Source organism: Notolepis coatsorum, assembly GCF_963971535.1.
Source record: "Notolepis coatsorum genome assembly, chromosome: 17".
Lineage (NCBI taxonomy): Eukaryota > Metazoa > Chordata > Actinopteri > Aulopiformes > Paralepididae > Notolepis > Notolepis coatsorum.
Window position 1 is genome coordinate 24,573,314 of NC_140181.1, and position 18,719 is coordinate 24,592,032.

The 18,719-nt window shown below is 45.2% G+C and overlaps 1 protein-coding gene across 1 annotated transcript; it reads right to left on the reverse strand.

Annotated features, from left to right (window-relative positions):
• Window positions 1–3,803: 3,803 nt before the first annotated feature.
• Window positions 3,804–4,683, reverse strand: LOC311243980 (transcription factor HES-2-like; the record flags this gene model as incomplete). The annotated part of the gene is made up of 3 exons (XM_084333388.1): window positions 3,804–4,156; window positions 4,282–4,465; window positions 4,594–4,683. 3 exons carry the CDS (start codon window positions 4,681–4,683, stop codon window positions 3,804–3,806), a joined length of 627 nt encoding a protein of 208 aa, XP_084189514.1.
• Between the last annotated feature and the right edge of the window lie 14,036 nt (window positions 4,684–18,719).

Consider the following 18,719-nt stretch of genomic DNA (forward strand, 5'->3'; position numbering starts at 1 on the left):
TCTAAATAGCCTGTTCATTGATGGGGGTGTGTCCCGACGCACGTATAGTGCTAGCTCGCTGTAAACAGGCGATTGACTGGCACGCCTTAGTTGCTTGTGGTTGAAACAGCGTTTTTATAAAGCAACTGAGATGGGGGTTTTTCCTCTTCCGGCGACCACATCCCATGACCTGGGTGGGTTGTCGACGGATCCTCGTTCATGTCTGGGGGATGATGACGGGATGGATCTGAACATATGTAGTGGGGTCTCACGCCCTTGGGGTGGGCCACCAGGCGCGGTTCGTCCCGACGTCTGGGTGGCGCCTTCTTTTCATGTTAAGATCAACACGCATATCTGCCCTTCTCCTGGAGTAGGCATGTCGGCGTGGTTAGGGCACGGGACTGGTTCTGGTCACGCTGGTCCAGATCAGTTGAACCCGTTGTCCGCCGGGGATGCAGATCTGCTGTTCTGGTACCCTGAGGGACTTGGGCTTTTTTCAGGGGGAAAAATGCCAGGTCGGTCTGGGTGTCACAGGGTTAAGCGCTATGGAGACCCTGGTTGGGTATGTTTTTACTCAGCACTGTCGTCATGGCTTACAGCCATGCCATTCTGTACGCGCTCGATCTCGTCGGATCTCGGCCGCTACACAGGTTGGTCCTGGTTAGTACTTGGTTGGGAGACCGCCGGGGAATACCAGGTACGGTGTGCTTAGGGGCTGGTTCTCCATTGTTTTTCGCTCCTCTCTCACGCATGGCGAAGAGGGGCCTGTGGGGGTGGTTTTTTGACCTCCTCTGGTGACCCTGTGCTTCCCGTACCGCCAGGCCCGGTCCGAAGTGATGTTTGCGACCCGTAGGCCTGGGTTAACCCTTTTTGGAAACTGAAACACTTGTACTGCGGTATAGCCGGTGTATACCCGCAGGTGTGTTTTGGAGTTTTTTCTTGAGGGGTTATAGGAACAACCACCGCATTGGGTAACACCGAGGTGGTTGATTCCCTGGTGTGTTGGAGCAGTGTCAACTCCCGGGTTCACCGGTTGAGGGTGCCCCTGCACGTTCATGACGTCTGCCAATCGTGTCAGCCTTCTCTGCCTCGACCCCTCTGGGTGGGGGTTGTTAAATGGAGGCTTGGTCATGCAACACCGCCAGCTTACGCTCCTTCCGCCGGGGCGGCTGTGTTCAGCTGTCCCCTCTGGCGCCTGTCTCGTCCGCAGTCTCCAGGCTAGGGTTAACAGCCTGTTGCCTGGTTTTTCCCCGGTGCGCTGCCTGCTTCCGTTGGTTAACCTTTTTTGTGTGCTTACGGCCATGCTGACTGCCTATTCTGCAGGGTCAGTGTGCCAGGCGGTGTACTATTGGGGGGACGGGGCCCGCTCGGCTTACTGGCCTGGTTGGTTCCGCCTGGGAATACCAGGTGCAGTAACTGAGGGGCCTTTGTCCGAATACGCTGGCGATGTGGGGGGCGGGGCACTACGTGCCCACCTGGTGGGGTCTTGATGCTGGCATCATGGACTTCTCCGGGCCCCCATTCCAGGGAGTCCAGTCCTTTTGGTGGGTCTGGGTCTTCCTTCGTGCTCCGCTGCTACGGCCTTGCCACGGGGTTGGGTTTGCCCTTGACCCCGTGATTCTGGGGGCAGTAACGAGGTTGTTCCTCCGTTCGTTCCCGGGTGGCATGCGGGTTGTGCGTGTGTGTAGTCGTGGGTCAAGCCACAGTCTGCTCACCCTGTGCGTTGAGTTGCTTGAGTGCCTCTTCGCACGGTCGGGTCCGTCGCCCTCCCGTGACGTCCCTAATAGGGGGGCTACCCTCCATTAGGGGGGGTCGGGGGGGCTCGGCCCTCCCTGTTCTGATGGTTTTGGGGGGCTGTCAGCGGGGTGTATTTGTCAGCCAAGTGGCTCCGCTTGGCCTCCCTTGTGCAGAAGGCGATGCCAAGCTAAGCCACTAACGATACAGAACGTTAGGTTATGACTATAACCAAGTTCTGTTAGTTAGGGGCGATGCTTGGCATCGGACGCCGCTGCAGCCCTTGTCCTCACCTTGTGGTGAAAGCTTGGGAAGGAGGAGAGCAGGTGACCACACACCTGCTTATGAAGGTAAGCTGATGAGGGGTGTGGTCAGACTAATACTGGTATTAGAGGTACATTTGTGGTTTATTCAGTACGCGTGCACGTACGCGAGATAGTGCAGAAGGCGATGCCAAGCATCGCCCCTAACTAACAGAACTTGGTTATAGTCATAACCTAACGTTTCTTTCCTTGTCGCAACTGCATGTGCAGAACCCAAGAGAACAAGCACTTTCACCATATAAGACCTATAAGACATTATACAATGGAGTCATATACAGTACCTCCTCTCATGTCCATGTGGTCATCCTGTCTCAACACTCTCTTTGTGTGTAATCCAACAGATCTCATAGGGTGATGTCGACTACTTTGGATTACTTGAATCTCAATGTAAATGGTTTTCTATAGAATGTGTTTTTATTATGGTTTTAGGTTATGTTGACAATAAGAATTCGTTTTTATTATTTTGATATGTTGACAATAATAATTCGTTTTTATTATTTCGTATAGGCTATGTTGACAATAACAATGTGTTTATTACAGTGTTGTAACACACAGTGTGTGATAATAACACATATTTCTAAAAGTGTTTCTGCGAATCGTGTATATGTTTTATTTTCTCTTTTGAAGAATATATTCTTGTGGGATCATTATTCAATATTGTTTATAATTATTATATGGCTAAGAACAGGCCACTTTGTCCCTCTGGTATGTTGTCACAAATCCGGTATCAAAATTCAGTATAAATTAATATTCCAGAGCTGCTTTTTGTTGTTCCTACCAGGGACAACCTTTGGGGTATATAGCATGGGTTCCTCAAAACAAGTCATTTTCTAAATAAAATGCTGCATCAATAATTGGACAAATAAATCTGCCATTGTGAGATGCAAATGTAATGCCCAATGAGCTGAATATACGTTTTCAAACACCGCTTTGTGGCGCCTGGACCAGAGAGACAAACGTATTGACCATGTGCACATCACGCATTAATACTCCATCTTTCCTGTATTTGACTCTGCGTGCGCGGCGCGCCCTCATCCAAACGGCCCAATCTCTTCCCACGGAATTGGCAGTAATATGAGTGAGACCCCTGACATGGAGGCAACAATAGGCGCATCTGCGCCAATTTACATTAATTAGTTTGCTTAAAACTTTGCGCGCCCTTTTATTTCACTGGCCGTTCATTTAAACACATTTTTAAACAATGTAGCCTAAATCATGTGAGGCATGCAGACAGGGCCTATATGATCATTATTATCAACAAAAGATTTGCAAAGAAACCACAACAGGATTTTTGAAAAAGTGTGAGCTTTTATTGAAACTCTTGTCAATGACAAAAACATTTGAAAGGTTACACGAATTCTTTTTTTTTCTTTTTTATAAACTGCCTATATAAATAATACAACAATACATAATCCTACTTAACACATAGTGTTTACGGACTTTTTTTGCACAGACCAAAATACTTTAAGTCCATATAGTGCAAACCTCAAACAAAATTAACCCTTGGGGTTTTACAAATGTGTTGCTTACAACCCATATCTTTGAAACCCCAAAGTCGGATTGCATTTAAAACAAAGTTCATAGACTTTACGATTTCTTTACGAGATCTGTGCTCAGACACCTGCATGCGGCTTCACTTTATCGGTAAAACGCATATCAAGCCTTAAATACTGAATTCAATTAACGTTCAACATTATTATAATAAACAACCATTACACGAGGTTGTTTTCGTATTGGAATACAGAACAACAGAACAGAATATCTAATCTACCAGGGCCTCCACGTGGCGGCAGCAGTGGCTGCTTGTAGGGCCCCTGGCTGGGCCCCTGGGTTGCAGGCAGCAGCAGCGCGGCTGTTGTTGTGGACCTGCAGGCTCTCAACCCTGGAGGAGCTGAAGCTGGATTTGAGTCTCAGGAGACTCTGCTGGATCTGGGGGAGAGCCTCCCTGGAGCTCTGGGCGCAACAGTTCTGACACACCGGGGTCACGGACGCAGACATGGACTGCTCGATGAAGTCGTTCACCCGCTGGCAGGCGTCCTGGTCCAGGCTTGTTTTGGGGAGCAGGGCGGAGACGCGCTGGAGGCAGGCTTTGTAGCCGTCTTTGTAACTGTCTGCAGAGTCTGAGGAGGAGGAGGAGGAGGAGGGCGAGGAAATAAACATTTAGTTGGTTGGTTGTGATTACATTTAGGCAAACGACATTTAGAGATTGTCGAATAAAAATATAAGTGGTTGGTAGATGACTCACTTTTGAGCGGCGTGGAGGGCATGTCTCGGAGGTAGCGCACTGTCATCTCGAGGATGTCCGCTTTCTCCAGTTTGGAGCAGCGCGCGTTGTCTTTGCCGACCAGCGGCAGAATCAAGGTCTTCAGGTGGGAGAGGCTGTCGTTGATGCGAGCGCGCCTTCTCTTCTCCAGCAAAGGCTTGAGAGTCTGGAAGAGAAAAGCCAAAAGCATCGTTAGAGTCCGTTGCACTGGGAATTATTCAAATATAAAAGTAAAAAATATTATGCCTTTCACCACGTTGACTATACTTTTTTATACAATTGACTCAGTCTTACCTTTCTCAGCTCGTTCGCTTGCTTCCTCTGGGCCACAGTGGAGCTTGCGGAGAAAGGCTGCATGGCTTCTGGCGTGATGCTGGGAGTCATTTTTGTTTCTGCTGGTTGTTGTGCTTTTAGAGAGAGACTTGCTCTGGAGGAGAGTGAGTTGAAGTGTGCAGATCTGCAGGAGAGCCCTCTATTTATACTGGGGGACTTGCGCGTCAAGGGGGAGGGACCTTGCTGTTGTGTCCTTCTGACTGGATGGTGATGCTGCCTGTCTGCAGGATGCCTAACTAAACTGGCGTTCCTATCTACACCATCTGCCCCATGTGAAGGAAGGGGGGTATAATAATAAGTGTAATTTAATAATAAGTGGTCGAACATTTAAATATATATTATATATAATACAGTAATATTCCATCGACAATTAGGCACAGACAGTTTAAAAGCAGAGCAGTCCTTTTGGAGTAAACATCTGAAACCAACTATAATGAATCAATAAATAATCAAATAAACAAATTAAGCCATTGTTTAATCCATTTGATATAGGCATGGCCTATGGTAAATTATGTTTATAGGAATATATGTTTTAACCTGCTTCTTTGACCGAGAGTTGGAGGATGGAAAAAAAACACACAGAATCAGAATATAGACAGTTCCTGAGGAAACAGACATATCTATTCCAAAAATTTATAAAAACAGACACCCAAGCCACGCTATGTATGGATTAGCATCTGCGTGGGAGTTCCTCATCAACATGTTGTCGATGTCTGGAATTGGACGTTCACCTGTATAGCAGCAGCGACCACACCCTTATGATGCCGTGAGGGGGGCGAGGGGGGGGGGGACGCTGATGGGTGCTCGAGGTTATTATTCTTCTCGAGGAAAATGTTTATTGGGATAATCGGAATGTTTGCAATGATCCAAAACGACCCAAAGATAAAAAGTGAAAGACCTAAACAACATTGTGCATATGAGATGGCACAAACGCAGCCATACAATGATTTTAATTTTAACATTAACATCTTCGATTATATTCCTTTGTGATACATTCAGATCTACGAATTTCAGATCTCGTTGTGAGCTGTCTATGGTACATGAGGCTCTAGAAGCACTAGACTCGAGGTTGCGGTGGATGGAACGCGCTCGGCACGCGCCAAAACGGCGCGCAACAGATGGGCATCTGGCCGCCCTGCGCGCCCCCTCCCCTCCCCTCCCCTCCCCTCCCCCACGAGTATCCCACCGCTGCACTGCGCTCCGCCTCCAGGCAACCCCAATGCTCACTCTTGTTGTGTGTCTCTCACCATCACGCACAACGTATTTTTCCTCCAAATCTAGGTATTGTTATACCATATCCCATCTGTAGTATGGAGAGTACCCGGGGAGGGAGGGACGGCTTGGGTCAAGCCATCTTAAATACAATGCCGCCGTTTCATAGGTTGGTTCGTGGTGTTTTCAGTGTAGTCCCTTGGGCAAGGCTTTGGCGAGCCGCGAGACACTTGTATACGTAACTTAACTGATGGCATATATACAAGTAATACAACATATACAATATACATACCATACACCATATATACACCACCATAAACCAAACACACACACACGCACACAAACATGCATTATCATAATAAACACTATATAAGCTTTGCTCGAGTGCACATTACGCACAGGATTGTGTGGGGTTTATCTCTTTGGACGATTGTCTTTTCATAAGATAAATGAATAATTATGTCCAAGCCAAGGCATAACATTGATGGATGATCTTTTTGAATATATTGTAATTTTAAAGACAGACAAGGGGGACGCTATTCGACGGCTGCAAACTGTAAGCTGTCCAATCCCCTGTCTGGCGTTTGTGTGTGTGTGTGTGTGTGTGTGTGTGTGTGTGTGTGTGTGTGTGTGTGTGTGTGTGTGTGTGTGTGTGTGTGTGTGTGTGTGTGTGTGTGTGTGTGTGTGTGTGTGTGTGTGTGTGTGTGTGTGTGTGTGTGTGTGTGTGTGTGTGTGTGTGTGTGTGTGTGTGTGTGTGTGTGTGTGTGTGAAACCAGGCACTATGACGATATGGATACTCGCGGCTTCGCAGTTCGCACGCGTCCTGCCCCAAGGGGCCCCAATTAACTGTCACGAAGTGCAGCCTGGGAACGGGGCCCTTCGAGATAGCTTAAGACAAAAAAAAAATCCAAAAGAAGGCTTTCGGTTAGGATCGTCTTTGTCCATATTTCGGCGTGGGGTCTCCATCTGGTCGAGCTGATAGAACAGTGATCCTTTGTTGAAGGGATACAGAAATGTTGAATTACAAAGAGATTTGTCTGCAACTTCATGAAAAGGGATATGATGCCTTTACTATGTCTTGAACTGATACATACATGGGCATGTGCACAATTCAACAGAAGCCGCATGCATGCCTGCAAACAAAGGTTTTCTTATCAGTGACGTTGTGCTACAAAATAGATGTTGTGGTTATTCTGTAATGATACATAGTTAAATTAACAATTTTCCCAAATGAAATAATAGGAAATATTGAAGCCATATACAGAGGTTCTATGAGCAGTCCATGATGGTAGGATTTGTACCTTCTATGACAGTGAATGGGATTGATATCCATGACTGAACCCAACATGACTGAAACCAAGGGCTATATCTTTGATAAAAAAATTGCCTATATGCCACTAGGCGCCAGCGAATACTAAAGGTAAATGGTTTATTCAGGCAGACTAACAGGCTGTCCCAAAACACAATGCACATGGAATGGGGATATAGCATTTATTATGGCTACATAATAATAAAAAAAATAAAAAAAAATCCCAAATAATTTATGGCAGATATCACAGATAGCGTATACTGCACGTAAAGTGGCAACATCTTTGGAGCGTCAAATATGTTGTAGGGTCCACGCTGAGACCTGATCCTGAGTCATCTGCTACTGATAATACAGCTGCACATACTTCAATATTCAAGTAAAGCAGTCCATGTAGGTATATTTTTGCAAACTGAAAAGCTCACAGCCTTCCACATCACAGCTTTCGAATGGTTTTAATTTATTTGTTTACAAAAAAGGAATTTGATCAGGTAACAGCCGATTAATACAGATCAATTAGAATATGCCACCATTGGCTCCGATTCCATCTGTCAGATCAGGACATCCACAGATGGTGGTAGAGATTATGGTAGAGACAGAGATGGTGGTAGAGATGGTGGTAGAGATGATGATAGAGACCGAGATGGTGGTAGAGATGGTGATAGAGATGGTGGTAGAGATGGTGATAGAGATGGTGGTAGAGATGATGATAGAGACCGAGCTGGTGGTAGAGATGGTGGAGATGGTGATAGAGATGGTGATAGAGATGGTGGTAGAGATGGTGATAGAGATGGTGGTATAGATGGTGATAGAGATGGTGGTAGAGATGGTAGAGATGGTGATAGAGATGGTGGTAAAGATGGTAATAGAGATGGTGATAGAGATGGTAGAGATGGTGGTAGAGATGGTGATAGAGATGGTAGTAGAGATGGTGGTAGAGATGGTGGTAGAGATGGTGATAGAGATGGTAGTAGAGATGGTGGTAGAGATGGTGGTAGAGATGGTGATAGAGATGGTGGTAGAGATGGTGGTAAAGATGGTAGTAGAGATGGTGGTAGAGATGGTGGTAAAGATGGTGGTAAAGATGGTAGTAGAGATGGTTGTAGAGATGGTGGTAAAGATGGTAGTAGAGATGGTAGTAGAGATGGTGGTAGAGATGGTGGTAGAGATGGTGGTAAAGATGGTAGTAGAGATGGTGGTGATGGTGGTAAAGATGGTGATAGAGATGGTGATAGAGATGGTAGAGATGGTGGTAGAGATGGTGGTAAAGATGGTGATAGAGATGGTGATAGAGATGGTGGTAGAGATGGTAGAGATGGTGGTAGAGATGGTGGTAAAGATGGTGGTAGAGATGGTAGAGATGGTGGTATAGATGGTGGTAGAGATGGTGGTAGAGATGGTAGAGATGGTGGTAGAGATGGTGGACACCATGGCATAGATGTAACACCAGTCACCAGGTCACAGCTGGTGAATTATATTTTTGTCTATTTCTGTCCCTATAGAAAATGTTATGTCCTCAGAAAGGCAATTTGTGGTACAGCACAAAACATATAGACTGATGTTTGATGTCAAAGTGAGTCCATTCTTCTATTACTCTTGCCACTCTCCAGTGCATTATCTTTTTTTGTATCCACTTTTTCTCTTCTTTTTTCTATTTTTCTCCCATCCCAATTCTGTTGTGCCAATTCTCCCCTCCCCTGTCTTGAACGTTGCTCGCATATGCCCCCCACTGGCCGGTTGTAGGGAGGATAGAAGCCTTGCATTACGTGTCCCCTCCGATACACAAGGCTCACACTACCCCTGCCATTTCCTGTCTCTGCTGTGCAGGCGTCCCCAACCGACCTGTAGGAGTCGCTGTCCACAACGTCCAGATTACCACCCATCGACTTCCACCCGCTAACTCTGCCAATTGAGTTAGTATGACGGCTGGCCCAAGCCGGAGGCAACGCCGACAGCCGGAGTCGAACCCGGTGTCTTGCGTTGGTGATGAGCGCAATGTCCGCTGCGCCACCCAGCCGCCCTCTCCAGTGCATTATCTGTGAATCTTTGCATTTTGTATTTTTGGACTTTAAATTCTCCAGTACTACTGTGGAAACCTCCACTGTCTCGACCGTCCTGCATGTGGGTCTTACCCCAGTGTAACAGAATGGACCAGCCAAATCTGGACCCAGAAGACAAAATTAGTTAGGTGATTTCCAATGCTGAATACCTCACACACGTTTTAGTGCAGAACTTAGAGCAAAACTCTGGTTTAGAGCAAAAAAAATTATATCTTTGAAAAGCAGTCCTGATATAGCGACAGTTCTAGCTGGACCTGCAAGGGATATGATTTTTTTATTTATTTTTTTTTTATCTTTTTCCCCCTCCTTTTTCCTCCGATTTTCTCCCATCCCAATGTTAGTCGTTATGCCAATTCCCAATCCCCTTCCTGGTCGCTGCGCACTTACCCCCCACAGTCGGTCTGGGAGAGTGGAGGCTATCACGTGCTTCCTCCGGCACACGTCTAGCCAATCAACCGCTTCTTTTCACTGAGAGGGTGTAACGTGTGGACGGATCACACTACCCCCCTTAGATCCTATCCGCGCTGAGCAGGCGCCCCGACCGAACTGTAGGAGTCGCTGTTTACAACGACCAGAACCCACCCGCCAGCTTTCCCACCCTCTAATACTGCCAATTGTATTAGTGTGAACGGCCAGCCAAGCTGGTGACAACGCTGGGAGCTGGATTCGAACAGGCGAATCCAGCGTCTCCAGCGTTGGTGACGAACGCAATTTCTGCTACGCCACCTGACCGCTGACTAGGGATATGATTTCTAATTAAGTCTTATTGTCTGTGAATATCCGGTCATTAGGATCTAGCCAGCAGCATGTTAACCACATTCATGCATGTTAGCCAGCAGCATGCTAACCACCAGCATGTTAGCCAGCAGCATGTTAGCCAGCAGCATGCTAACCACCAGCATGTTAGACAGCAGCATGCTAACCACCAGCATGTTAGACAGCAGCATGCTAACCACCAGCATGTTAGACAGCAGCATGCTAACCACCAGCATGTTAGACAACAGCATGCTAACCACCAGGCACCAGCATGTTAGACAGCAGCATGCTAACCACCAGATAACCAAATGGTGATAGAGATGGTGATAAAGAGGCGGCTGGGTGGCGCAGCAGACTAAGCGCTCGTCACCCTCCGGCTTGGCCGGCAGTCATACTGGCTCGATTGGCAGAGTCAGCGGGAGGGAAGCCAGTCGGGGCGCCTGCACAGCGAGGGAAGGATCTGAAGGGAGGTAGTGTGACCTTCCACACGTTACACTCTCCCAGTGAGAGTCCGCGCTGCCAGGTGAAAAGAAGTGGTGGGCTGGGTACACATGTGTCGGAGGAAGCATGTGATAGTGTCCGCCCTCCCAGACCGACGGTAGGGGGTAGAGTGCGCAACGACCAGGAAGGGGATTGGCAATTGGCATAACGACTAACATTGGGAGGGGAGAAAAACGGAAAAAGAAGGGGGGGAAAAGATAATAATAAAAAAATAATAAAAAAAAGAGATGGTGATAAAGATGGTGGTAGAGATGATGATAGAGATGGTAGATATGGTGGTAGAGATGGTGGTATATGGTGGTAGAGATGGTGGTTGATATGGTGGTAGAGATGGTGGTAGAGATGGTGATAGAGACTGAGATGGTGGTAGAGATGGTGGTAGATATGGTGGTAGAGATGGTGATAGAGACTGAGATGGTGGTAGAGATGGTGATAGAGATGGTGATATAGATGGTGGTAGAGATGGTGGTAGAGATGGTGATAGAGATGGTGATAGAGATGGTAGTAGAGATGGTGATAGAGATGGTAGTAGAGATGGTAGTAGAGATGGTGATAGAGATGGTGGTAGAGATGGTGGTAGAGATGGTGATAGAGATGGTGGTAGAGATGGTGGTAGAGATGGTAGTAGAGATGGTGATAGAGATGGTGGTAGAGATGGTGGTAGAGATGGTAGTAGAGATGGTGGTAGAGATGCCGGTAGAGATGCCGGTAGAGATGGTAGGTAGTAGAGATGGTGGACACCATAGATGTAACACCAGCCAGGTCACAGCTGGTGAATTATATTTTTGTCTATTTCTGTCCCTAGACTAGAAAATGTTATGTCCTCAGAGAGGCAATTTGTGGTACAGCACAAAACATATAGACAGATTTCTTGTTTGTAAATACAATGTGTTCGAGCCAATCAGCAATAACCCCGCTGAATAATGTGATTGAGTTGCCCCCTACCTGCGTTGACCTGCGGTGCTAAAAAGAAGAAAAAAAAGAAAAAAAAGTACAATGGGGCTCTATGGAGAAACCATGGCACTCATCTGACTAAAAGTATAATGGAGCTCTATGGAGAAACCATGACACTCTCCTGACTCAAAGTATAATGGAGCTCTATGGAGAAACCATGGCCATTGCGATAGAGCTATGGCTCAGGCGGTAGAGCAGTCGTCAGGTATTCAGAAACACTTAACCTAGCTGCTCCCAATGAGCAGGTTGGCAGCATGCATGGTTGCCTCTGCCGTTGGTGTAGGCCTACAGTGTATGTGAGTAAATGGTGAATGTGAGGCATAAGTTGTAAAGCGCTTTGGATAAAAGCCCTATATAAATGCAGTCCATTTACCATTTACCATGGCACTCCCCTGACAAAAAGTTGTTTCAAACGAAAATGGCTGGATGTCATTTAGCCAAATCAGCATGGCTGTGAATGTGGATCTTTCACCTTATATGTAGTTAGCTTTGGCATGGATTTATTGTTTAGATCGCTAATTTGACTAACAAATATATATATTAAAGTGGACTTTAAGATTGTTTGACTTTGCCCTCTTTATTGTTCTCTGTTCTCTGGCTACTGCTCATGTCAGAGACACTTCACTCTGCTTGCTGCTGAGACATCAGATTAGTGATTGTAGGTGCCTGCCTCCTGGTTTGTACAATGGGGATAGTTGGAGCTGTTTGGGTTAAGAAGCGACATTTCAGTGTCTTGTGAACAAGGTAGTACCTATAGGTTGGAAGGATGTGCAGTATATTTAGATGACGTTGTAATCAATAGTGACACATGGGACGATCTTTTTCAGTGTATTCAGGCTCTGTTCAGTCGCTTAGCATGGGTTTGTGTCTCAACGTCAATCTGACCAAATGCGAATTTGCCCAGGCAGCGGTGACATACCTGGGTAAGGTGGTTGGTCAGGTTCAGGTAATGCCCTCTAAGAGTAAAAGTGTACACACACACCACTCAGGATAAACGGGGCTACCGTGGACAGGGTGAGCAGCTTCAAGTACCTGGGGGTCCACATCTCAGAGGACCTGACATGGACAACACACAGACTCAGTCTTAAAAAAGGCGAAGCAGCGCCTCTACCACCTGAGACAGTTAAGAAAGTTCAGAGTATCTGGGAAGATACTCCAGTCCTTCTACTCCGGAGCTGTAGAGAGCATCTTGACTGGAAACATCACTGCCTGGTATGGCAACAGCACGGCACAGGACAAGAAGGCCCTACAGAGAGTGGTGTGCTCAGCCGAGCGTACCACGGGTATTGCACTACCAACCCTGCAGGTCCTATACAACAAGAGGTGCAAATCCAGAGCCTGCAGGATAATGAAAGACCCTCACCACCCCAACAACAGCCTGTTCATGATGCTGCGGTCAGGCAAATGCCTGCGAGCACCAGTAACGAGGACAGAGAGCTTCTTCCCCCAGGCCATCAGAGCCTTGAACACTGAACTCTCCACGCACAAGCACATGAGCACACACACAACACACACACTGTACACGCTCACACACTAGCAGCCACTTTAACATGAGCACACTGTCACACACACTCATGCTGCACACACTCACACTATGGACACTTTACAGAAGGAAAGGTCACTTTAAGAATAGTATAGCTTGAGATTGTATAATATTGCATTGTATAGCAGTGTACATAAAGACCCAAGGCCTCATCCGTAGCTAACAGTGTACTGCACTGCCACAGGACCTAGCATGTCCTACCATGCTCTGTAAATAGCTCGTGTACAGATACCGATATGCCTACTTTGTTTACTTGTTTATTGCACTATGTCGCTCTATTGGTTGGACTCTTATTATTATTACTTGTATTATGCACATCGTTGCGGGCGAGACCCCCCGCATTTCACTGTATACCTGTATGCCGTGACAAATAAAACTCTTGTATCTTGTATCTTGTATCTTGTATCTTGTGTTTGCTGTTGATCATTCTCCCTCTTCTTCCACCAAGAAAAAGCTGGCAAGGTTCTTGGGTATGGTTGGATGGTATCGAAGTTTCTGTGAAAACGTCTGTACAGTGGTGGTGACCCTGACTAACCTCCTCAGCTCAAATGTTAAGTTTGATTGGTCCGCCAGATGTCACAGATCATTTGAGGATGTGAAAGATTTACATTTAAAACATTTTACTGTACATTTTTACTGAATATTACTGTACATTTTGGGCTATATATTTTAGAATGTATATACATATTTTAGAATGTATATCCTTGACTGTATTTTTATTCTTATTTGTGATTTTGACTACCTGCATCATGTTTATTGTGAGAGATCTGTAGTGCTGAATTTCCCTCGGGATCAATAAAGTACTTCTATTCTATATTCTAAAGCTCTGCTCTGCTCTGCACCTGTGTTGACTGCTCCACAGATGGGTCCGAATTTTAAGCTGTATGTGGACACCAGCAAGGTGGGAGCAGAGCAAAGCAGAGCTTTGAATTATTCTGTAGTAGAGAAAGAACCATTTGCAACCATTGATCTGGGCACTCCAGCATTTCGAGGTCTATGTTGGGGTAGGTCCGTTTGGTGGTCTATAGTGACCACAACTCCCATACCTCCTTACACTCTTTTTACACCCGCTGCAGAAGCCAAACCAGCATCTTATGAGATGGTGTCTGTTCTTGCAGCCTTATCATGTAAAAGACCATGTCATGTCAGATGTGCTGTCCCATGAATGCTGTTGTTCTTCTCACCCATGTCTGTCTGTCTGTCTGGGGGCTGAGCAGACTGAGGGAGGGGTTGACAGGCATCTCTGTTGTCAGGTACAGTTGAGTGGGGTTGTTGTAAATTGTTGTAAATTGTTGTAATTTGTAGTAAATTGTAGAAAAAGAAGGGAAGTGTAAGTTGAAAGGAAATGTGTTTCTTTTATTGTTATTGATTGTTTAGTTGTAAACATTTTGGTTTTGAGGAGAGGTTGTCCCAGTGACCCTAGGGTCTCTGTTTTATGGGGGGGGGGGGGGGGGGTGACGACTCTCCCCCACACTGCTTGCTTTGCTTGTTGCTGCTTCCTCATCTCTATGCTGCAGGATTGGTGGGCGGAGCTGGATGTTGCAGAAGAGGAAGCTATGCCTACTAAAGATCATCTGCTAATAAAGACCAGACCTATGGGGGGCTCACTTAGAGGAAGTAAAAGAAGAGACATGTTTTACTGCTGTGTTTTGTGTGGTCACTGATTAGTGTTATTAATAGCAGCTGCATCCAGTTACTAATTTTATGTATTGTGTGGCTGAAAAAGCAAGACAATGGCTGAAAGACTATGGCTGAAAAAGCAAGACAAAAGAGAGTTTTGAATTTCACCAGAGAGGAACAACAACACAAGAGTGGCCTGTTTTGTTAAAGGAACACACCAACAAGATGGCAACAGTATTATATACGAGTTTCGGGAGGAAGCCCACACTATGACGTGCGCCCCTCCATTTCCTCATACCCGGGCCTGGCCCCTATATGCCCACGGTTCCGCCTATCCAGCCCAACCGAACCAATCCATTCAATTCACGATTCGGCTCCATCGAGCTTGGGATATCTGGGTTTTCGCTTCCCCCCAGAATGGGGTCTTTGTCCCATATAATTACATACAACATCCAACCCTATATCGGGCAAGCTCTCAGCCCCCCCACCGAGTGGAGTCTATCACGGGCCAACGTGATCTTTTCCCCCTCCAGAGGCCACTCCGTCAGGAGCCTCTTTAATGGTTAGAGACGAGGCTCTGGTAAAAGGTCCCCTTTCCTTTCCCTTCCATCATCCAATCACCTGATCAGGAGCGGGCAACGCTGCTAATAAACTATCGATTTAGATGTATTACGTTAAACCTATCCTTTGTGTCTGTTGTCATTGTAAGGGTTGAACACGTCTCACTTCTCCAGATTCAGACAAGAAGTATAAGTATAAGTCTTTATTTGTCATCAGATTAACACACACACACACACACACACACACACACACACACACACACACACACACACACACACACACACACACACACACACACACACACACACACACACACACACACACACACACACACACACACACACACATGCGATTGGCGACCCACAGGAACACACACACACATGCACTGAGTCGCTGACTAAATATTTTCTGCACCTCCCATCCCGTCGTCCTTCCCCCCAAGGGCAGCCGGGAGCAGACAAAGGCTGCGGCGAGCGCCACGCCCGGGAACCAATCCAAGTGCTCCTGTCCGTCTTCGCCAGGGACGCGACAGTGTTAGCGATCTGTTGTGCATGTTTTTCCATTGGGTTTATCTTATCGGGAGGGGAAACCCTTGCGAGCACGGGAGAACATGCAAACTCCACACAGAAAGGCCCGGGAGATACCCCACCTGGGTAACTGGCAACACGGCAACCTGGTCCCCAAGCAGGAATCGAACCCACAACCATCTGCTGTGAGTCGACAGTGTTAACCACTACACCACCGTGCCGCCAAGAAGGTGGATACAAACTACTTCAGTAGAGAGCTATCCAGCTGCAAAGTAGCCTAGTTTAGCACAAATGAATGGAAGCGAATATGGACCACTAGACTAGACTAGACTAACCTCTCCCTGAGTTTTAAGCTAGGCCAAGTGGTCTGTATCTATTTCCGTTCATTTGTGCTAGGCTAGGCTATCTTGGAGCTTGCAGTGCATTCCCATAATGTTGGCGTGTTCCTTTTAAGGAGAGGTTCTTTTTTTGTTTGCATCTATTTTTTTCCTTTTTTGTGGAGACCTTTGTTAAATTCTGCAAATAATCATGTTGTATTTGTTTTCTATAGACGGTTGGACTGGAATTCAATTGCTAGGGTAGTTTGGACCCAAGTGTGTCCCCAAGTTATTGCATTATCAAACATTGCAACAGGAAAGAATGTGTGTTTAAAATGTTTTATGTTAAGAAAAAGCACATAATGTGCTTGGACAATATTTAATGCATGCGGCTAATTATAGTATATTCATTTGCTGGGTGGCACACTGAATGGTAACATTCACAACAACATTCTCAGGATGCACAGAAACTAATTCTATTTCATTGATAATTAATCATTTCAAGTTAATATTAAACTATGTAATTTGTGCATGCAGAAGGATGCGCACTGTAGTGTGACTGTCGATGTGATTTGGAAAATGTTGGCCTAACGAGGCTAAAACTGACTGGATGAGCGGAGCACATCGCTAAGGGTAACCAGTTGGACCCTCCTTCTGGTCTAGCTTTCAGAAGGTATACCTGAGCTAAGGAGGCACTGGGAACAACCTGTTGCACCAGCTGTGTGTAAGTTCAAACGTAGCGTAGCGTAGTTGTAATGTAAAATAAATTATGTTGCAGTTGCACCACAGAGATAAGTTACAATGCACTAAAGAGGTTCTGGGAAACTCAGCTCAGAACTATCTGTTTGAACTAGAAAATCTTAGCAAATTAAAAAAAATATTATATAAAAATAAAATATGTAGTTTGTCAAACTAAAACTACTTTGAAAAATTGTTTAACTAGGCTACATCCAAACTACATTGTGGACAATTAAAATAAACAAATGAACAAATAATAAACAAATAAAACCTCACTCATGCATGAGGGTGTGTTGTAAGAACAGGGAACAGTTATTGAGGTGCTACAATGTCACCCAATGTTATCAACTGAAAAACATATGGATTAGAATGTAGTTCAACTACCACCCAACTATTGCAAATGGTAGTAATTTAACCAGTTAACTACTAGTTAACTACTCCCCAACACTATTACTCCATGCAGTTAACCATTCCAACACTACTACATGTAGTTAACAATTCAAACACTACTAGTTAACTATTTATATACTAGTTAACTATTCCAACACTACATGTAGTTAACTATTCAAGCACTATAGTTAACTATTTCAACACTACTACATGTAGTTAACTATTACAACACTACTATACTATTACAACACTACTACATGTATATAACTATTACAACACTATACTAAATTAATGGGAGTCATAGGGTAAAGCATAACATGTTTTGCATCTGAAATCAACTTGAATCAACAGCAACATTGTTTTGTGCTAAATATTACAAAACAATGTAAACAGGTTACACATTTAAATGTACCCTTAGTAGATTCACGGGTGATAAGGTAGCTAATTGTATTGTATATGTGCAGGTCTTCTTTAATTAATAGTGGTACAAGTCAAGAAATATATACCATCTGGGTGTCTGTCAAGCACTGTGTGTGTGTGTGTGTGTGTGTGTGTGTGTGTGTGTGTGTGTGTGTGTGTGTGTGTGTGTGTGTGTGTGTGTGTGTGTGTGTGCGTGTGTGTGTTTGTGTGTGTGTGTGTGTGTGTGCGTGTGTGTGCGTGTGTGTGTGTGTTTGTGTGTGTGTGTGTGTGTGTGTGTGTGTGTGTGTGTGTGCGTGTGTGTGTGCGTTTGTGTGTGTGTGTGTGTGTGTGTGTGTGTGTGTGTATGTGTGTGTGTGTGTGTGTGTGTGTGTTTGTTTGTGTGTTTGTGTACGCGTATGTGCGTGTGTGTTGCCTCAAGGGATGCTGATGCTAGAGACAAAAAAAGGAAAAAAGGTAGCCTTGGCCTATCCAAATTTGCAGAGAAGCTTCCCAAGCCTAAACCAACGCCACTTTTATAAACATATGCCATTCAGTGACGATATATCAGACTTGTTTTTCCCACAAGCAGTCGATATGACATCACTGGTGTGTGTCGGGCACATCTGCTGATCACAAAAAGCTCCAGCTTTCAAACTGGAATCGAAATTAAAAATATTAAAATGTGACGTTACATTATTACACATTTAAATGTTTTCACTTCAAAGGAACTGCATGCATTAATTGGAAATGTATACAGCCTCGAGTAAACGAGAAGATTAATTATAATTAATGCACCCTTTTCACAGAAGAAATGTGCCCACATGTATGATACAGACTTTCTCCTACTATGCATTACTACAAGTTTGAACATAGGCACTGAATAAACACCTTTTAGTCTGACAAATTATATATATGGGTATTAAATGATGACCATGCACAACAATAGTGTTTATTGTCTTTTGGATGTCACGAGAATGACACGAGCCGGGTGCAAAGAGGACCAGATGCGATAGACTTACTTTTAAATGCATGTATTCATCTAATCAAATGCAAACCAGTTCGGCTATGCATGTCTTACTTTTACAGACATAATAATAATAATAATCCTCATCATCATCATCATCATCATCATCATCATCATCATCATCATCATCATCATCATCATCATCATCACCATACACTGTTTGGAGGAAGGAATATATA